Source organism: Rhinopithecus roxellana, chromosome 19 (genome assembly GCF_007565055.1).
Source record: "Rhinopithecus roxellana isolate Shanxi Qingling chromosome 19, ASM756505v1, whole genome shotgun sequence".
Lineage (NCBI taxonomy): Eukaryota > Metazoa > Chordata > Mammalia > Primates > Cercopithecidae > Rhinopithecus > Rhinopithecus roxellana.
Window position 1 is genome coordinate 73,769,849 of NC_044567.1, and position 20,290 is coordinate 73,790,138.

The window sequence follows — 20,290 nt, forward strand, 5'->3', positions numbered from 1 at the left end:
GCCGCCCCCTAGGAGCAAGGCCTGAGGACAGTTTTCACTTCAGATTCCCTCCCCTTCCAGTTAGGAAATTATTTCCCAACAGCGAACTTGCCCTATACCATCTGAAAGGTCTGCACCAAACATCTTATAGCTCTATACTTCTTGCCAGCAGGCTGCACCGTCTCGGTCCCCTGCACAGCTCTCAGACCCCAGCAGAGCATCCCACGGGAAGTGTGGGAGGTTAAGTGGGCCTGCGGTTCCAAGCTAGATGAGGGACCAGCTCCTCCCGGACTCCCTGTGAGGCCTTCAGAGAGTAACCACAGCTCAGCCCTTGTCTGCACAATGAGGATAGATGATGGAGCACATCTGAAGTGACAGGGTTTCAGACTGGCAGGGACGGAGCCAGGAAAAACCCCGTCTGACTTCCGGTAAGGCCTACAGGCAAGCTGTTTATGAAGCGCCTGGGCTTTCCCTTGAGCAAATGTCACCCCCGCCCCCACGCTGAGACAGTAGTCAAATTAGGGGTTCCCCAGAACATTTCTTAGGGCATTAGAACGTCTGAGTTCGTTTTCCTGGTGTTGACATTCTACACCGACTTGATTTGTTCTTGTGCCTCATTCTTTGTATCTCATTGTTCCAGTTATTTCCTCAAAGTCTCCTCAAATCTTTTTGGATTAAGGTAGGATATGAACAGTAAGAATTTATTTTGGACTTGACAAGTTTGCTCTTTACACAGTGTACGCTGAGCCAGTTCAGCATGTTCTTTCAAATGTGATCATCTTTTAAGACAGAAGCTCCGTCTAGGAGACAGTGGTTCCAAAAGACACACATCAGAATCACCTTAGAGGCGGGGTACGGTGGCTAATACCTGTAACCTCAGAACTCTGGGAGGTCGAAGCGGGCAGATCACTCGAGGCCAGGAGTTTAAGACCAATCTGGTAAACACAGTAAAACCCCATCTCTACTAAAAATACAAAAAAAAAAAAAAAAAAATTAGCCAGGCATGGTGGCGCACGCTTGCAGTTCCAGCTACTCAGGAGGCTGAGGCACGAGGATCACTTGAACCCGGGAGGCAGAGGTCGCACTGAGCCAAGATTGCGCCACTGCACTCCAGCCTGGGCAACAGAGCGAGACTCTGTCTCAAAATATAATAATAATAAGTAAGATCACCTTAGAGACTTAAAAAAGGTTCTAATTCAGATCTGGGGTAGGCCCCAGGAATATGTAATTTTAAAAAGTTTCCCCACTGCTTCTGAAGCAGCCAGCCCAGCCGCTGGCCATGGAGTAGTGTTTGAGAATCTCTGGTCTAGAAACATAAAAAAGGCGGGGCCATTAGTTATAAAAATGAGTATCAAATTCCATTACAAAATGTGATTTTCTAAATAAAATAAACCTCAACTTTATTCAGCTGATGTGCTTCAAAAACAATGGGTCTAAATCCAAATTCGCAAATCAAACCCATTCAAATTCATTAGGGCAAAGGGTGGACAGAACCCCTCAGTGAAATCTAAAAAATTAAGACTCACCTAACTTACTTGATCTTGTAGTTTGGCTTTTCTTACAACGGTCCCCCCTGAAGTAAATGTCCACGTAATTTACAACGGTCCCCCCTGAAGTAAATGTCCACGTAATAAAGAGATCCCAAGTTCCTCTTGATAACCCACCTGTTTTAAATCACTCGCTGGCTACTGGAGTTTCTTGCATCAGCTCGACACAAGAATTCACCCCTGCCTCCACTAGAGGGTGCTCCTTCACTGGCCTGGACCCATCCCTACACTCTGAGGTGGCAGAGACAGTCACATTGTTAGGCCAAGGTCTATTTTTCACCAGGCACCAAAAGCAGATGTGTGAAGAAAAGTGGTTATGTGACAACATGCAGTCTCAACGCTCCTGGATGTCCAGACACACTGGCTGCTGTCCACCAACTCCAGGTGGTAAAGACCCAAAAATTACCTCTGCAATTTTTATTCCAAACTAGAGAGAACTGGCTCTGAAGGTGCAGCATGAGAGTTCATCAAAGCCAACTAGTCAAATGTGGAAAGCACTGGTGCACACCATGAAAAGACATCCTATCGGTCCACGCATGATGGGTGTGGGGACTTCTGCTTCCCAGAGTTCAAGAACAAATGGCTCAGCTGCTCCCTGCAGACCTTCCTCCAAAGCGTGCTGTCTGGCAGGATCCTTGGGTGCCTGGGGGACAGGACAGCCATGCTGTCGTAGTCTCAGAATCCATTTTATGGATTACCAAGAGCCCTGTGCTAGGTCCCTGGCACCGCAGCGGTGCTGGGTGTAATGGAAATATCAACGTGAATCCCCAGGGTTAGACAGATATAGGTCTAAAGATGCTGCAACGCCTCAGTCCACCCTCCAGTCACTGCTTGAACTCTGGCAGGGCCCCAACCCATTTTAGGAGTCACAGATCCCTCCTTCCGTGGAAAGCTAGGGCCGTCTGGCCCAGAGGGGTAGGAATAATGGAGATTTCATCCGACCAAAAGTGTGAAATCACCATCCAGGAACCTCAGTTAATCTGTGACAATTAAGAAAACTTACCAAAGGGGAGCTATACCACAGATGTGCCTGAAAAGACCAACATGACTACAGAGCGGGAGGAAGGGGAACAAGGAAGGTGAAGAGGAACACAGAAAAGAAGGGAAATAAGACAGAAGACAGTTCAAGCAACAAGAAACTAACAGAGCAGGTGGGGCAGGACAACCAAAGGTGGGGTTAATACTGAGCAGGTTTCTAGTTCTGAAGGATTTTGAGTGTCATTTTATGTCTTGCCATGAAGCTACTGTGCCCAAAGCTGGTAGGGTTGGCAAGGCCTGTGGTAAATGAGAAAATACACTAACTAGGTCTTTCTGGGACTTTCAGTGATTAATCACGTTAGATAGACTTCAAGACAGACTGGCTTTATACTAAATTCCACAAGACAGCTGGCATTAGTACAGCCTGAATCCAGGGCTGGTCAGAGAAGGAAAAAGATTGTACTCCCTGAAAACAGAGTGTTACAAGGATATAAACACTACAGATGTCTCCACGATGGCATCTGCCCACACTGGCTGGGCAAAATGGGGGCCTGGCTGGCAGGTGCTAATATATTTCAGGCAAGAGAAGGGAACCAAAGAATTAGAGATACTAAAACTAGAGCTGAGACTGTAACTGGAAAATCACAAATCTTTGCCTACAGCTACTTTCTAAGAGGCAAAGGCCCACAAGGCCTGGGCACAGGTGCCAAGCCCCAGTCTCTGAACCTTAAAAGCCAACTACTCTATTAACAACTAGAAAAAATCAGTGACTAGGGTCAAGACTGAACACTGCCAGGGAATAATACTGGCCTCACTTCAGAAAGGAGAAACACCCAACTGCAGTGTGGAAAATCTTGTTATCGGCAACAGCATCTTGTTTCCCCTAGGTAGCTGCTTCCAGGGAAGGGTGTCAAGTATTGACAGTTAGTCATCTACATGTCACTGGAGTATGGGGGAGGTGGCCAGGAGCATGTGAATCGACCTACTGTGAGATCGACTACATGTGAGAAAAGGAGGCTTCTTTCCTCTCCTTTTCACTTTTGCTCCAGCCTATCAGGAGCCAGAAAGGCCAGATGATGACAAGGTGTGAACCGTGTGGACAGTCCTGCACGCAGGGCTCACTGTGGACACCTTCCCAGGGCACGCATCAGTTGTGTGAACAAAGCCACCAAAGCCATTCTTTCCCTCCCCCAGTGACAGCGAGAGTGAGAGAGACAGACCTGGGACTTCTTTCATTTTCTAAGCACCGCGTATGGTGGTGGCACTAGCTCCCCCTCCAAGATGTCACAGAAAACAGAGCAGGTTGGAAATTAGATCACAATCATCCCCAAGTGTCTTCACAGTTCAGACAGGCACACATTTCAAAAGGTGGCCTCTGGGCCCCCCTCTCTCTTTCACGCGCACACACTTGCAGGCCGTGGGAATGCTGTTCAGCCACTGAGTGTGGCTGGCTCACGTCAGGTACTGCACCACGAGGAACATGACCACACAGGTCAGCAGCATCCCGCCAATCATAAAGTACTTGTCCTGGAAAGCCCGCTTCTCGATGAGCCGCATCACCGTGTTGGACAAGCCCAGCATGTTGGCAATGTCAAGGATCTTCTTCTGAGTCCCCTGGGGCAGAAGAGAAGAGAAAAAAAAAACAAACATCAAGTCGCTTTACCAAGGGTGGGGGAATGGCATCAGGAGATGGAGCTCTGCCAACATTCTCTTGGTCACGCCCAGAATACACAGAAAGCAGTATCAGCCAGAAATAGAGCCACTCTCATGTGGTCGACTGATTTCTGATCAAGGTACCAGAGCAAAGCAAAGTGGAAAGAAAAGGCTTTTCCACAAATGGTGCTGGAATGACTGGCTATATAATATCATAGATATGTATTTTATATATATGTCTCTCTCTTATAGATATGTGTGTAAAAACTGAACTCAATTCACATTATATATAAAAATTAATTTGAGATGGGTCATAGAATTAAACATAAAAACTAAAGCCACAATTAAAGCTTCTAGAAAAAAACATAGGAGAATATCTAAAAACTGCAAACAGACTCATCCCTATAACCCCAGCACTTTGGGAGGGGTGGGTAGGAGGATTACTTGAGGCCAGGAGTTTGAGATCAGCCTGGGCATGCAGTGAAGACGCTTTCTCTACAAAAAACAAGTTATCCAGGTAAGGTGGTATGCACCTGTGGCTCTAGCTACTTGGGAGGCTAAGGTGACAGAATCACTTGAGCCCAGGAGTTCGAGGCTGCAGTAAGCCAAGATCATACCACTGCACTCCAGCTTGGGTGGAAGAGCGAGGCCCTGTCTCAAAAAAATACATAAATAAATACAGACTGAAAACAATGGTGTCATTAATCACAAGATGAATGAACAAATTATGGTATACCTGCACCAATGAAATACTGTTTTGCAATAAAAAGTACCTGACTACCAACATGGAATTAAATAGGTAACAATGTGAATGAACCTTGAAGCATAACTGGGAGAAAGAAGCCACACAGAAAATAGTAGTATGAATACCTTTACATGAAGTTCAATAACAAGCAAACCTCATCTATGGTGAAATAAATCACAACAGTGGTTGCCTGGGGCAGAGGGGTCAACTGACTGGGAAGGGGTCCGAGGGATCGTTCAGAGGTGATGAAAATGGTCCAGGCCTTGTTGGGAGTGTGAGTTACAAAGGTTGATACATTTGCCCAAACTCACTGAACTGTAAAAATATGATCTGTACACCTTACTGTCTGTAAATTATATCTCAACAAAAATACTTAAAATTAGTATATTTTATACTAAAAAAAGAAGGCAACATCAAAAAACTTGTCCTCGGCTCTCTAGTTCCAATAATCCTTGATACCAACCCATTTACTTTGTAGAGGAGAATCTTTGAGATTTCTTCTGAGTACAATGGGTGGGTCAAGTCCATATTTACAAGAGGGTCTCAAGTGGGAAAGACAGAAAGACACCAACACAATGACCTAAAACCCTTCTATAAACGGCATCACCCACCACCGAAACAAAAGGAAATTTTATTCCTAAACCAGCAACCCAAACCATCCAGCCTGTCCTTCCCTACTGCTTTCTAATTTTCAGCTTCAAGCACATTCAGTTTCTTAGTATGTAACAAGTGTAAGTGAATGCCGGGGCAGACCCCAAGTCACTCAGCACACATCACCCACTGCAACTTGTATGAATGGCATCTAACCTCCTGCCCCATATCTTTTTTTTTTTTTTTAAATAAATACACATTAATGAGCAACTGAGAGAAGCAAGGAAAGTGAGATCAACATTAGGCATCATGGACAGGAATCCAAAATCTACATTCTGCCCAGACAGCAATTAACAAGCCTCAGCCAGAGAAATTACAAGTCAAACTTCACTGCCTTCAGAGATCAGAGAAACGTATTTTTTTCCCAAGAGAGAATACAATCAGACTCTTGCTAAAGTCCTGCTTAGCTCTGAACACACAGATTATTTCATCACCGTATGAGACTACGGATCAACCTTCTAAATCACTTGAAAATGACCATAAATTTCAAAACATGTATTCATTTTCAGCCACAAATTGGCCCCAGTCTTCAGAGTGCTTCGGCCTAGCCCCTTCATGCCCTCTCCTATGTTCCTTTCAAATGGCGTAGGTGGAAAATCCCTGACAGAGGTAGGGTGGGAAGTGGGTGAAGGGAATCAAGAGACAAACACCAGGTTGCCACAGGTGTGCAGAGGAAAGTGATTAGAAACCTCAAGTCTCAACCCCCAGCCACCTCACAGGCTTCCCCTCTGGTATCAGTGTGGGTGGCAGGAGGTGTGCAGACGCCCCAGTGCTGCCAGACTTCAGTGGGAAGCTGCATGTGCCTTAACAGGAAGCTCTAACCCCCACTGGCTCTTCATCATGTGACATGGAGTTTGGTCCTAAAAGGTCTCTACTGTTTTTCTGAGATATGAAAAGGAGAGTAGCAGTTTTCTAAAGAAAGGGCAGACTAATCAACACATATCAGTTCAGATCACCACAGGTGGCTCTCATGAAAGGGGAGCGCCCAGCAGGCTGTTGGAGACCACCCTTCCAGGCCATCTGAGACACTGCAACTGTCAGCAGGAGGCGAGTGTCACTTGCAGCTTGTCTGACTCACTCCCCCGTAGAGATGGCAGGGACTATTCAGAAACGCACTGAAGTCCTGTGGAGCTGACAGGCTCAAACGTGGTCCAACAAAAACTAAGATAAAGCTCACACTTCCGAGTGACTGTTTCTCACAGCTCAGTGGCTGGGAGTGCTTCATTCACAGGGGACCACACCCTGATAACACACAGAACCCACGCCCTATTATCCATCAGGGTTGATACAGGAAAAGGGCAGAGGCTGAAACATCATGACTGACATCAGAGTCTGTGTAATGTTTCTGTAAACCACTCCCAGAACTGGAGTCTCAGCAGTGCCAACTGGTCAGGGCTTCTAGGAATACCTGAGGCTAGGGAGTGAAGAGTCGCTGGGATCACCAGCATGGGTTTTAGAAGCTCTAGAAGCTTCTAAAGCTCTAATCTACTGCAAACAACCAGGCAGCCCTAACACTGCACGGTGGGGATTCAGTTACTGAAATACAAAAGGTTTTACTTATACGGCAGTCCACAGTAGGGGTCCTAAGGGAAAGCCACCTTAAAGTGAGGTACCAAAGGACAGCCACGTCTTCATTCTTCCAAGAGTAGATTCTGTAACACAATTTCTCAGCCTGTGATTGGACTCACTTTCATGATAAGTTCAGTAAATGGGAAAAGACCTGGATAATAAGACAGGCCACTTCATGGTTTGTTTCAAGCACTGGCAAAGGAACTGGGTACTTTTAGGCTCACAGTAACTCAACTCCAACAGAAAGGATCCCAAATGCAAGTGCTCTGTCTTGTCATCAAAATATCACAATTTTGAGGACATGTAATCAAAATATAAACACAGTTACTAAACTATTGGATGAGGCTAAAACAAGAGGCCTTCTCCCTGTCCCCCAGCAGGGACCCCACCTTCAAGGTCAGTCTCTGGGTCCTCAGTCCATCTAAAATATTGTGCCCATCTAAAATGAGGTCATCCATGCCGTGGTGAACTTTCTGGAGGGAGGAGTTAAACTGCAGTGATTCATCCATTGGTATGGTGGTGTCAGAGTCCTGTGAAAGAAACACAGGCACTTGATTAACTTTACTTGTCAGTCAGCTCCTGGGGTCTGATTGCTCTGTCTTTTGGCCAAGGCCAAGCCAGAACAGCCAGAGGGGCTGGTGCAAGAATCAGCAGACCCTAACGGATAATAAAAAGCCAAGCAAAGGCCTGGGGTGGCCTCTGTCCACACAGAAGAGGAACTTCCTCAGATCTGTCACTCTCCAAATGAGTTCCACTCCACAAATAACATTAATTCCAACGATCCTGGTCTCTGTATCACTGTCTCCTCTTAGGAAAAGCTATTCCTTCAAGACCTCATTGGGTGTCTCCTAAAGGCTTTCTCTGACTACTAACCTAGCTTGTCCCAAATGTTCCTTTCCTTGGCTTCCCCTTAATGCAATGTTAAATGTTTGCTTGTGTCCTTTAGCTATTTTATCTATAGTTTACCTCTCCAAGTAGACTGAGGATTAACTAAGGATAGAGGAGGCTGTGCTTCTGCATTTTCTATATATATATATATTTTTTGAGACAGGGTCTCCCTCTGTCACGCAGGGTGGAGTGCAGTGGTGCGATCTCAGCTCACTGCAATCTTAGTCTCCTGGACTCAGTGATTCTCCCACCTCAGCCTTCTGAGTAGTGGGAACACAGGTGCATGCTACCATGCCCAGTTTTTTTCTCTTTCTTTTTTTTTTTTTTATATTTTTGGTAGAGACAGGGTTTCACCATGTTGCTCCGGCTGGTCTCGAACTCCTTCACTCAAGCAATCTGTCCGTAGGCCTCCCCATTTTATAGACGAAAAAATGCCCAGAAAGGTAGAATAACTTGTCCAAGATCACACAGCTGGTAAGAAGTCCAGTGGAGGTGGAAATGTGGGTACTGAGCGCACGGCCCGCCCTGTTACCCATACTGTAGAGAGAAACACCAACATCCATCCTGGTGGCTCTACTTTTGCACTGAAAGTGGACTATAGACAGGAGCCAAGTCCTTACCAGTTGTGAGAGTGTTCCCTTCTCTTTTCTGCCAATCACAAACTCTCCTGCCAAGTAGTGCTGGGGTTTGTTTCATGTTTTTTTTGAGATAAGGTCTCACCCTGTCACCCAGGATACAGCGCAGCCTTAACCTACCAGGCTTAAGTGATCCTCTCACCTCAGCCTCCCGAGTAGCTGGTACCACAGGCTTATGCCACCATGCCCGGCTAATTTTTATACTTCCTGTAGAGACAAGGTCTGACCATGTCACCCAGGATGGTAAACTCCTGAACAATCTGCTGCCTTGGTCTCCCAAAGTGCTGGGATCACAGGCGTGTGCCATTGTGCCCCGTTCTACTAGTGCTGTTTTTACCACCTAAATCCCAGTTTCAATTGTCAGAAAAAAAAAAAAAAGGTTATGCCACTGTTTCTTTGCTGCTCAGATTTGGAATCATTTTGCACATGTGTGTTTTCAACTGCCCCTGCTAACAGGGGAGGTCCTCACAGGTAGGCATCAGGTCTTTTAATTTCATCATGTGCTTTACTCCTAGTGCCTAAATTAATCAGTGTTCTGCATGCAGCTAATGCCTAGTGCGTCAAAAGACGCTGGTGTTTGAAAGACTCAGTGAGAGACTTCTCTTCAGTAATTTGACAAACACTTACGAAATGCCATTTACATACAAATCTTTCTTACCCTCCCATCTAAAACAGTATGGCTGATGGGCCATTATTTCTCAGAAAAATGTATTATAGCTCCAGATGGTAGAATGACCAGGAAGAAGTTTCATCTGGCAAGTCAATGTTTATTAAGAACTGACTGTATGCACAGCATCACACCAGGCTGGCAAAAAACAAAATAATCCTAAGCGATCATCCTTGGTCTAAAAAAGGCCTGAATACTACAATATTAACGATCTAAAATCCAAACATCTTTTAGTGTGTCTTATAGTTCATTAAATTTTTGAACTGTTAAATACTGTGACTTGACTGGTTAGTCTGGGGAAGCAAAAACAATGTTGGCACAGCCTGAAGCACTTGGGGAAATTTATTGCAAAGCAAGGATGCAGCACTGAGGGTTAAACATCTACAAAGCAGGAAATGATGTGAATTTTAACAACAGGCTTAGAAAGCTAACATCTCTTTAGAAAATAATCCTCTGTAAAAAACAAAATACAAAAAGCCAAAGCACACTTCACTCAGTGGAATATATTATGCAGGACACAGAAAAGGCCAGTATGTTCTACAGCCATGTGCAGGAAACGATCTGGTTAAGACTAAAGGGCAGGGACAATGGGTTCTGAGAAATCAAACGTGCACACCAACACACTTTCAGACAGACTCAGGCAAGCAGTCCATCTAGCCCTACACATCTGTTAACAAATTCCTCCAAATTGCTGCTCAGACTAGGGGCAAAAACATTTTAATGCACCTGACACTGGAACCACACACATACTCGGCACAACGGCAACTGCCCGCAGGCAGCTTTGAAATGCTGCCTTCTCTACAAATGGCCTAGGTTCTAATCATCTGTCTCTATCTGATCAGAAAAACGTTTCCACTATGTGAACTTCCACCTTTCTGTCTCAGACCAGTCCAACCAGGTAATTTTCACCTCTGCTTATTCCCCTTCAATTTAACTGCTTCAAGTTTTTGTCTTAGAAAAAGGGATTCTCTGTCGAGGTCTAGCCTCTGTGGCAATGCACAAAGTTCCCGTCATTTCCAGTTGGTTTCCTCATCATCAGTCTTCTTCAGACACCCCCAAAACAGATGGCGTTCAGAGATCTGAACTCCAGCCCCCACAATCTGTCAAATGCAGGCCGACCCTCACCGCAGGCCTGGCTTACGTTAGTGGTGAAGATTCGAGACAGAAGCTCTTCTCGCTGTCTCTCCTGCTGCTCCCTTGCATGGCGCCGATGCTGGAAGTTTCTGAGCGCAGTCTGCAGGTGCTGGACATCATACTTTAACTGGTCGACCCGACTGGAATTGATGGAGAGAGAGATTAAATTCCAGGAACTCAGGGCAGCAGAGTCTGAGGGGGCCAGGCTTTGTATTCAGGAAAGATGGCATTTCCTTACTTCTCCCTACACCACCCCACGCTATACCCCACCACCACAAGATCTGATTTTGATCAATGATGTTGAAAGTAAAGAAGTAACGTGCGGTTAAAGCGAGATGGTCGCACACAAGTTTCTGGCAGCTTTACTTCAGAATCTGTTGCTCTCTGATTCTGGATGCATGACAGGGAAGAGGGGACAGGAAGCAGGCTCGCTGACCTCTTCTTGACCTTCTATGGATTATATCGCTCTCCTGGAAGAAGCCCAAGGGCATCTTTGAGGTAAAGCATCCACAAAGTTTCATAAAACTTTTGGAAACAGGCACTGGGGGTGGAGTAGCGAGGGTGGTTTCATTTTAATTTCATGGTGGAGTATCAAACATTAGATCAGCATTTCATTATGGGTGGACTGATTCAAGTGATTTTTCATTTCAACCCAAGAAAAACCCAGCAGGAACCAAAGAGCAGAACAAAACTCCATGGCAACATTAGGCTTCAAGTGGCTATGGGTCTAGTCAGAAAAACAGAACTGGAGGCAAAATTTCAAAATGACACCAAAGGGGTCACGAGGTTTCTGAGTTACAAACCTCACAGGCTATTTATTTTGAGGCGCATCACTCAGATACAACTGTGCCCTTTGCGGGGGCTTTTTCTTTGCGTAGTCGTAGTTTTTCAACATGTACGTGGGTTTTCAGAATATTCTATCGCCTCCCCCGCAGGAGAAAAGCCTGTCTTGCCGGGGCCTGAAGTAGCAGTGCCATGCCAGAGGTCAGCACTTACAGTTTGGCATTTTGCCTTTTGTTAGGGGGTTCCTTGCTGGACAAAATCTCCAGACGTTCTAGACGGCTGAATATCTGGTCTATGCTTGCTTGGATTTCGTTTTCTACTACTGTACAAAAAAGAAAAAAGAATAATTGCTGGAAAAGAGATAGTGAACTTAAATTAGAATAAATTACAGATTTTTTTTTCAATATCCAATAAACTAGAACTACATATTTCAAAAGGAGAAAAATGTATACACTAATGAATAACAGAAAAAATTCAACTTATGCCGTAAATGTTGTTTTGAAAAAAGTACATGTATATAGTTGTTAATGACACAACAATGCCAATTTTTTTAAAAAGCTGAAGGTAAATCTGTAGAAATAAATTTCCTACCTTTAGAAAATAAACATGCAAAGGTTGTACAAATAAATACTTTAAGCTAAATTTTCTGATATAGGTCTCTTTTCCTTTGGATTTCTCAGACGTGGCTTATAAATACCTAGTAAAAAGACTGCCAATTGAATTCCCTATAGTAATAAGTTTTTTTTTTAATTAAAAAAAAAAAGCATAAAGGAAGGGGAAGATTAGTATGTGAAACATACAGAGGAGAGCTCCCTTAAGGCTTTCTGTAAGAATGGGTGGGCTGAGCAATGTTGATGTCCCCAAAATAGACCAAATATCAATAGGAAAGGCCCAGGAAAGAATCCACAGAGGTAAAGAGATATGATAAATACGGTCATTTTCCTTATCCCTTTCGATAAGACAGTCTAAATGACCTCTTTCCATTTCTAATCATGTAACGAGATTGCTGAGAAGGCAAACAAAGTCCAACGAACAAAAAAGCTAAACTGTGCACAAAAGAAAGCATCCAGACTGCTTCTTGCCCCATAAAGAAGTGACAGCAGTGACACTGCCCCTTCCTAGGCCTTTGTGCCCACAGTAAACAAAGACAGTTGAGATTAGAACAAGGTGGGGCACAGAACCAAGAACAGAGTTGCTTTTGAAGCTGTGAAAGGAGATGTGAGAGAACAGGAGGAATGGGTCCGGAGGGAGCCCAGCAGTGGGGTGGGTAGGCAGCCCCCGCAGGTGGTGTCCATATGACTGACTCAGAAAAAAGATCTTTCCTTAGAATAGAAAAAAAAAAAAAATGAAAAAAAAAAACAAAAATCCAGCATGCTTCTCAAAAGAAACCATGCTGTGGGAACTAAACTAATTAATATTGCTGTTCGTTTCTGAATAATCCTCCTAAAAAGCCACAGTTCTCAGCTCAGAAGAAATGGCCAATTCCAGTTAAACATCTCTGAATTTTTATGGAGTACATTCCTCTAAGGACTAGGTAATTAGATTAAGACAGATGGAGGCAAGCGCTTCCATTCCCATAGGGCCATGTCAGGTTGAGTGGAGGGGTAATGGGGGATAAGACTTGTGGGATTCCAAAGGGCACACTCAGGGAAATCAGTGATTTTGCCATAGGGTTTTTCTGTCCACCCTAACAACAAAACTCATTCCACGCTGAATCATTAAGCCCCTGAGGCAGAGTGCAGTCAGGAAACCCAGCCCATTAGCACCCTGTCATCAGAGAAAGGACTCTGGTCTCCACAGTTAATTACTCACTCTGCACAGACTGCTTGTCTGCCGTCTCCAGGCGTCCCATGCGAGACTGGATCTCGTGGACCTGCCTATCAAAGGAAGAGGGAGGAAATGAGTGAGACAGGAGTAATCAACAGCGCTTCAGTCAGAAAAGACAATGTTTCTGATGCCAACATGTAACTGATCTAAATTGACAGCATCACTGAACTGTAAAATTTGTATGTGGCACTTTAGGTCCCACGTTTTGGCATGGTTTCTAATACCTTTACTACTAATAATAACACTGATAGGCAGATTATGGGTGCTTACCATATCCAAGAGACTCTGCCAAGTCAATAACCCTATGAGGAAAGTACTATTATCATCCTCATTTTATAAATAAAACTGAAGCCCAGAAAGCTTATGTAACTTGTTCAAGGTCACACAGCAAGTGATAAACCTCGAACTGGACCCAGCCAATCCTACTTTCTGTTCTATGACCTAATGTGCTAAGCACTGGCCTGTACTAGGAAGAGTCAAAGGGCAAGGGAGATAAAAAATCCTTGTCCTTGAGAAACAACATAATTAGGAATGACAGGCTGGACAGGCATGAACAAGCCCTGGGAAGATTCACGAGAAAAGCAATACACATAAGTATAAACAAACAGAAAGAGGGGTAGCTCTGCACAGTGGTGTCACAGGCAAGCAGACAGATGGGTGGGGCTGAGAAAAAGAAACCAGGTAAGTTTTGTGGACTGAGAGAGTTCTGAGCATCACTGTGAAGAAGGGAGACATCATTTGGTGAAGGAAGATAGAGAAAATTGATATGCAAAAATTCATACGAGACATGTGGATTATAAGCAGGGTGGGCTGCTTGAAAGAGAATCAGGTCAGAGGAAGAGGATGGTGAAGTGACTCACTGGAGGAAACCAGTCAAAGGAAGACCCTGAAAGATAGGGACCTCCTGTTTGGTAAACATCTTTCCCTGACAATATCAAGGAAAGAAGGAACTGCCATCTCATTTGGAAATGCAACACTGTACCCTGGATCTGGGTAACACTCTCTGGAGGCTTTCCAGGGCCTGGCCAAGGTCATCCTCAAGACCCCCTTCCTAGTGGTCCTCCATGATCAGTCCTTGGGATCCTGCTTATGCTGGCCCCACCATCCACTTCCTGTGCTCAAAGTGGAGGTCTCCCCAGGTTAGGGCCCACATGTAGGGAGCCTGCTGGACTCTCACATCATCCCCAATGCCGAGGAAAGGTCAGCAACCAGTCTCCATCATGAGCACTGCAAACCAGGACTCCAAATTTACCAGTGCCAGGCAGGCACCCAACTTCCGTTTCAGCTTGTGCCCAGTCTTTACCAGGGCTTCCCTGTGGCCTCCAGACATGGCTTCGGGCACCAAAAGAAGCTGGGCGAGCTGTGAAATGACTCCCCAGGGTGCTCCTAGGCAAGACCTGTGGCCCTGAGAAGCAACTAGAAATCACTGCTAGAGTCCAAGACCAGGCCGGGCGCGGTGGCTCAAGCCTGTAATCCCAGCACTTTGGGAGGCCGAGACGGGCGGATCACGAGGTCAGGAGATCGAGACCATCCTGGCTAACACGGTGAAACCCCGTCTCTACTAAAAAAATACAAAAATCTAGCCGGGCGAGGTGGCGGGCGCCTGTAGTCCCAGCTACTGCGGAGGCTGAGGCAGGAGAATGGCGTAAACCCGGGAGGCGGAGCTTGCAGTGAGCCGAGATCGCGCCACTGCACTCCAGCCTGGGCGACAGAGCGAGACTCCGTCTCAAAAAAAAAAAAAAAAAAAAAAGAGTCCAAGACCAGACCGTTGCTTCCGGAAAGTAAGTCCGGGATATTCTGGGATGATGTGGGGGTGTGGAGGTATCGGGGCTGATGTAGGAATGCAGCCTGAGGTAGCCGACATCTGAAGCAAGGCAAACAAGGGAACAGGTATAGGGGACCGGAGGGTAACGGGGATGGAAAGGAGAATTAGGACTCTAAGGAAGTCCTGACGCAAGCTGTGAGGTAAATTTTCTTTTTGTTTTGTTTTGGTTTTGTTTGTTTTTTTTTTTGAGACGGAGTCTTGCTCTGTCGCCCAGGCTGGAGTGCAGTGGCCGGATCTCAGCTCACTGCAAGCTCCGCCCCCCGGGTTTACCCCATTCTCCTGCCTCAGCCTCCCGAGTAGCTGGGACTACAGGCGCCCGCCACCTCGCCCGGCTAGTTTTTTGTAATTTTTTTTTTAGTAGAGACGGGGTTTCACCGTGTTAGCCAGGATGGTCTCGATCTCCTGACCTCGTGCTCCGCTCGTCTCGGCCTCCCAAAGTGCTGGGATTACAGGCTTGAGCCACCGCACCCGGCCGTGAGGTAAATTTTCAATGTTGATTTAATAGAAAAATCTGAAAGTTCATAATATCAACATGAACAGTGACATAATAAAAAGTGGGGAGGCAAAGAACAGCCAAGACCACTCTGAAGAAGGAGGGGGAGGAATGACTTGTCCAACCAGCCATTATGACCGTAACAATGGAAACAAGATGGCGGCAGTGCAGGCCCAGATGGACAAGGAAAGGCAAACCCTACCGCTGGCCCAGGAGGAAAGAAAGAGCCCAGACACAGCCCCACGTATTTGGGAGCTTTTGAAAGAAGGGACTACAATAAATGCCAACAGCCCCGGTTTGTTATCCGTACAGAAAAAGGACACCTCGGGTAACACATAAAAATAAACTCAAGCTCACTTAAAACCTAACTGGAAAAAGCAGAGCTTTCAAACTTTCTGAAGAAAATACAGGCGTGCATAAATGACCTCGGGTTACAGAAGGATTTCTTAAATAAGACAAAATCCAAAAATTACCCGCCCCCACAAAACCCACAAACCACAAAGAAAAAGACAGATACATCTGACAACATTAAAACAAAAAACTTCTGTACACCAAAGCCACAAAATAAACAAACTAATGAACAGCACAGACTGGAGAGTATCTGCAGCAGATAACAAAGGATTGACGTGCAGAAAATAAAGAATTGTTACAAATCAATAGGAAAAGTCAAACAAGGCATTTTTTTAAAAAAAAGAAAGGGCAAATGACAGGAAAGAAAACCCAAATGGTCAATCAATATACAAAATGACACTCAACTAGGAAAACACAAATGAAAAGCAATGAGATCACATTTCTTCAGCCCGTCAAACTGACAAATATTTTAAAGTTTGGGAACATATGCATTAATAAGGAAATAGGGGAACTAGAACTCTCATACCCAGCTGGTAGGATTATAAATTGGTAAAACACTTTAAATGCTTTCTGACAATAACTAGTAGAATACAGCATGTGTCCTATGACCCAGCACTCTGAGGAATGTGTCCTAGACAGCTTCTGGGATACCCTGAGGAGATGTAAATGGCAGGGATGTTCATCAAAGCACTTTTGTACAGGCCCATAATCCACTGACTTTTCCCATCAAATCTCTATTTGCTTTGAACCAATTAGAGAAGATGTAGCTAATAATACAATTCCAGTCGCTACATTTCATGCTAAGAAAAGATAAATGTGAAACAACAAAGCCAAGTATGAATGGCAAGGTGGGAACTACTAATATGCCAAGTGCAAAATCTGTCTCAAACTGAACTGGGAATTCTGAAAACACAACACGCTGCAAGTCAATAAGAAACAGGTGATACACAAGCAAGACTTGGGAGAATGGCCATGAGGAATGCCCTCTCTAGCATGGGGTCCATGGTGGGCTTGGGTGATAATTTAACAAATCAGAGAAATAGTAGCAAGTAAGCCAGGGTCACTCTAGCTGTCTTTTAAAAAGGTTTACAGAAGATCTAGGAAGAATTTTTTAATAGAAGTGCTTTTTAAAAGTTCATGAAACTACTCACCACCCCCCACCACCCCATAACATCCACTTTACATCCAGGCTGCCTCTGACCACTGTGAACATGAAAACACTATGTAATTATACAGCATCATGTAACTTTGGTGTTAACTTTACTTAAAAGTAATGGCAACAATCTGGTTATTTTCATTTCACTCACTTTGCCTTTACATTTTGCTCATTAAAGGGCAAAATTTATCAAGGAAAAACATGGTCTTGAGATAAGGTAACAGTTCTTAAGCCCACCTGTTCATCAAAACCACCTGGGGAGCTTGTTAAATGTAGTGCTTCTTGTTTCCTGGACATATGATAACGTCCAGGACAGGACTTTATCTTGGACTACATAGGGGACAAATGTGGTCGCCTTTACAACCATTGGGATCTCAAAAGCAGAAGCTTGGCTATTAGCTCCTCTATAAAGTTTACCTAAAGTAAACATTTAAGTGTAATATGTTTATTCTGTTTTTCTTCTTTTATTTTCATTCATTCGCTGTTCAGGTAGATTCAGGAGTTTTCAAGTAACTTTAAAATGTCAATCCAATTCCAATGTATTCAATGTATTCAGGGACATGGCAAGAGATAACCACAAACTGGGTTCAAAGTTCCAGTAAAATTAATATGTTCAGCTACTGTTGGGTCAACTCAGCTATAATCGCTAATTTCTGCAGTTGCGAAAGTTCATTGCTGGTGCTCACTGGACTCCACGTGTTTCCTGTGAAAGTCCTGTGAAAGTCATTCAGTCACCAGTTCTGTATCATGGAACTGAAAGGAGCCTTACAGTTTAACCAGCCCAAACTATAATATCATTCTACAGATGAGGAAAAACAAAGTAAGGACGTCTAGAACCAGAACTCCCACTCCTGGTTCACCACTTGAAAGGAAAGACAGATACTGCAGCATAAAAGAAGGTAAACTCCTCAAGGGCAGGGCTGTGCTGCCAGCATGGAGAATGGTGCATAGCACATAGTAGGTGCTCAATAAATATTCAATGAATTAATGAGTGTCGGGGTAACAGAGGGCCTAATAGTTGTGGGGCAAAGCTGGCCCCACTGCTTGTTTTGATAAATAAAATTGTACTGGAACACAGGTACATCAATTAGTTTACATATTGTCTATGGCTGTTTTTCCAATATAACAGCAGAGTAGTCACTATAGAGACTGTATAGCCCACAGAGCCTATAATATTTACTATCTGGCCCTTAACAGAAAAAACTGGCAAGCTGCTAGAGTTCAAGGCTGCATTGTTGGAGGCCTACAGAGTTCACCTACACTCCACACATCTTGTTTGGAGTACCATTTAGAATTCCTCTTCTGAGCCATGCAGTTTTCTCTGAGATTAGTTGCACTGAAAACAGGTAGTCTAAGACTCTCTCTAAACAAAATTATTCTTGAATATAAAATGGGTCATGGCCTTCTTGGCAACATCTTTTAATTAACTAGATAAGACCATACATAACAGATTAACTTCAAGGCACTACAATGCCCATTGTGCCCCGGGATTGTGAAAGATCTGCCCTTTCTTAGTAACATGAACATAATTGCGTTTCATTCTTTCTCTAAATTACTCACAGACTAGTTTAAGTCCCTTCCTATATGTTTATGTGAGAATAGGGCTCCCCCGTGTAAAAGAAAATTCTGTCATTACAAAGTAGGTTCTGTATTTTCGCCCACACAAATGAAACACTTCATTGCCAAAATAAAAGAAACCTGTAAACTTAGAAAATGCAAGAGAAAGAGGTTCTTCACCCTCTTATTCCTAATGCTTCAGGGCATTTCATTTCCAGGCCTCGGGAGTGTGAGTTTAAGTGTTTTAATCAATAAAACTACAGCATAAGTTTGACAGTTCTCAACAGGACAGGCATATACCGCAATAAACTGAGAAGAGGATCTAAAACAGATACTTCCACACCAGAGTTCATAGCAGTATTATTCTCAACAGCCCAATGGTGGAAACATCCAAGTGTCCATCAACAGATGAGTGGGTAACAAAATGTGGTAGATACATACAACGGAATATTATTCAGCCATAAAACGGAATGAAATTCTGATAACAGGCTAAAATATAGATGAACCCTGAAAACATTAAGTGAAATAAGCCTGATACAAAGACACATTCTGTATGACTCCACTTATAAGTATCTAGAATAGGTAAATTCATTGAGTGAAGTAAAATAGAGGTTACTAGGTGCTCTGGAAGGAAGAAACGAGGTGCTACTGATCCCAAACAGGCACACTGTTTGGGATGATGAAAAAGTTTTGGAAATGGATCGTAGTGATGTAAGTTGTGTACGTACCCAATGTCACTGAATTGTACACTTAAAAAATGTTAAAACAGTAAATCTTATGTTGTGTATATTTTACAATAAAAAATAAAAATCACAAAATTCCATCCCCGCAAAACAGGGTAAAAATCATAAAATTCTGCCCCCTCCCCCCAAAAATAGGGTAAGTATGCCCCCATTACCATATTCAACTACGTATCTCAGCAAGTTCCAAAAGTGCAGGACGATGCGAATAAAGGACACTATCAAGGAACTTAAGTCATGAGAAGCTAAATTAAAATTTGACTTTCTCAGCGATAACCTGTAACCAAATACTATTAACAAGTACTAATAGCGAATGCTACGTGGACAGCAATTTCTTTGTACCATAAAAATGTGGTCTTCAGTATAAATCGAATAAGAATGAAAATACTTTCCCGTACGTGCCTTGACTCTCCAATTAAACAGTACACTCCTACGGCCAGGTGCCGTGTCTCCTCTCAAGCTCTACCAACCAGGAGCACCGAGTTGACAAGTGCTGGACAAAGTTTTATAACCTGCAGGTGTCCTTCACCCAGTCTACCCAGCAGGTAGTCACGGACTTGCAGACCCCAGGAGTCATCGGCCCCACGTCTCCAGGCCCCAGGCTGAACCTACTGTCCGTGTCTGACCTGGGCGTCCCGCCAAGGATTAAGCACTTCGGAGGCATCCCCAGCAGTGCCCTGGCGGAAAAACTCGGCCTCTACCCTGGCGGACGTCCGAGGCCCCAGCCCCGGAAGCCAGCCTCATCTGGCCTAGCGTCGTCTAGCCCCTGCCCGCTCCCCAACCGGCCCTCACTTGTGCGTTTGCTGGTACAGGGGGTCCATGTCGCCGGCCGGACCGGCCACCGCTCAGCCTCTGGCTTCCTCTGAACACGTCCTCACGGCCCCCCTTCCGGTTTCCGGTTTCCGGTCGCAGGACCCTCCCTCCCCTACCGGCCAGGGCTGCCCGCACGCGCGCCTTACTAGCGGTGGTTGCGAGATGAGAGAAGGGGAGGGAGAAATGAGGCCGGCGACGGAAGGATAAGTGTAATCACAGGCTCGGCTTTACGTGAAGGGCAAGGAGGTGTAGATGTTCGCTGAAGGCTAGCCTCAGGATTCAGTCAGGCATTAGGAAGG

The 20,290-nt window shown here is 44.7% G+C and overlaps 1 protein-coding gene across 4 annotated transcripts; it reads right to left on the bottom strand.

The window, feature by feature from the left end:
* Positions 1–1,353: 1,353 nt before the first annotated feature.
* GOSR2 (golgi SNAP receptor complex member 2) lies at positions 1,354–20,081 on the bottom strand. 4 transcript variants are annotated; one of them, XM_010389043.2, is made up of 7 exons: positions 19,971–20,075; positions 13,042–13,106; positions 11,443–11,551; positions 10,454–10,586; positions 7,512–7,652; positions 4,013–4,118; positions 2,111–2,169 (listed from the first exon to the last, which is right to left on the bottom strand). In XM_010389043.2, the coding sequence occupies exons 1-7, from the start codon at positions 19,997–19,999 to the stop codon at positions 2,111–2,113; spliced, it is 642 nt and encodes a 213-aa protein (XP_010387345.1). In that variant the 5' UTR covers positions 20,000–20,075. The 4 variants fall into 4 exon arrangements, with proteins under 4 accessions (XP_030778878.1, XP_010387345.1, XP_030778879.1 ...); XM_030923019.1 differs by lacking the exon at positions 7,512–7,652; XM_010389042.2 differs by lacking the exon at positions 2,111–2,169 and having other exon boundaries at positions 3,718–4,118.
* Positions 20,082–20,290: the final 209 nt, after the last annotated feature.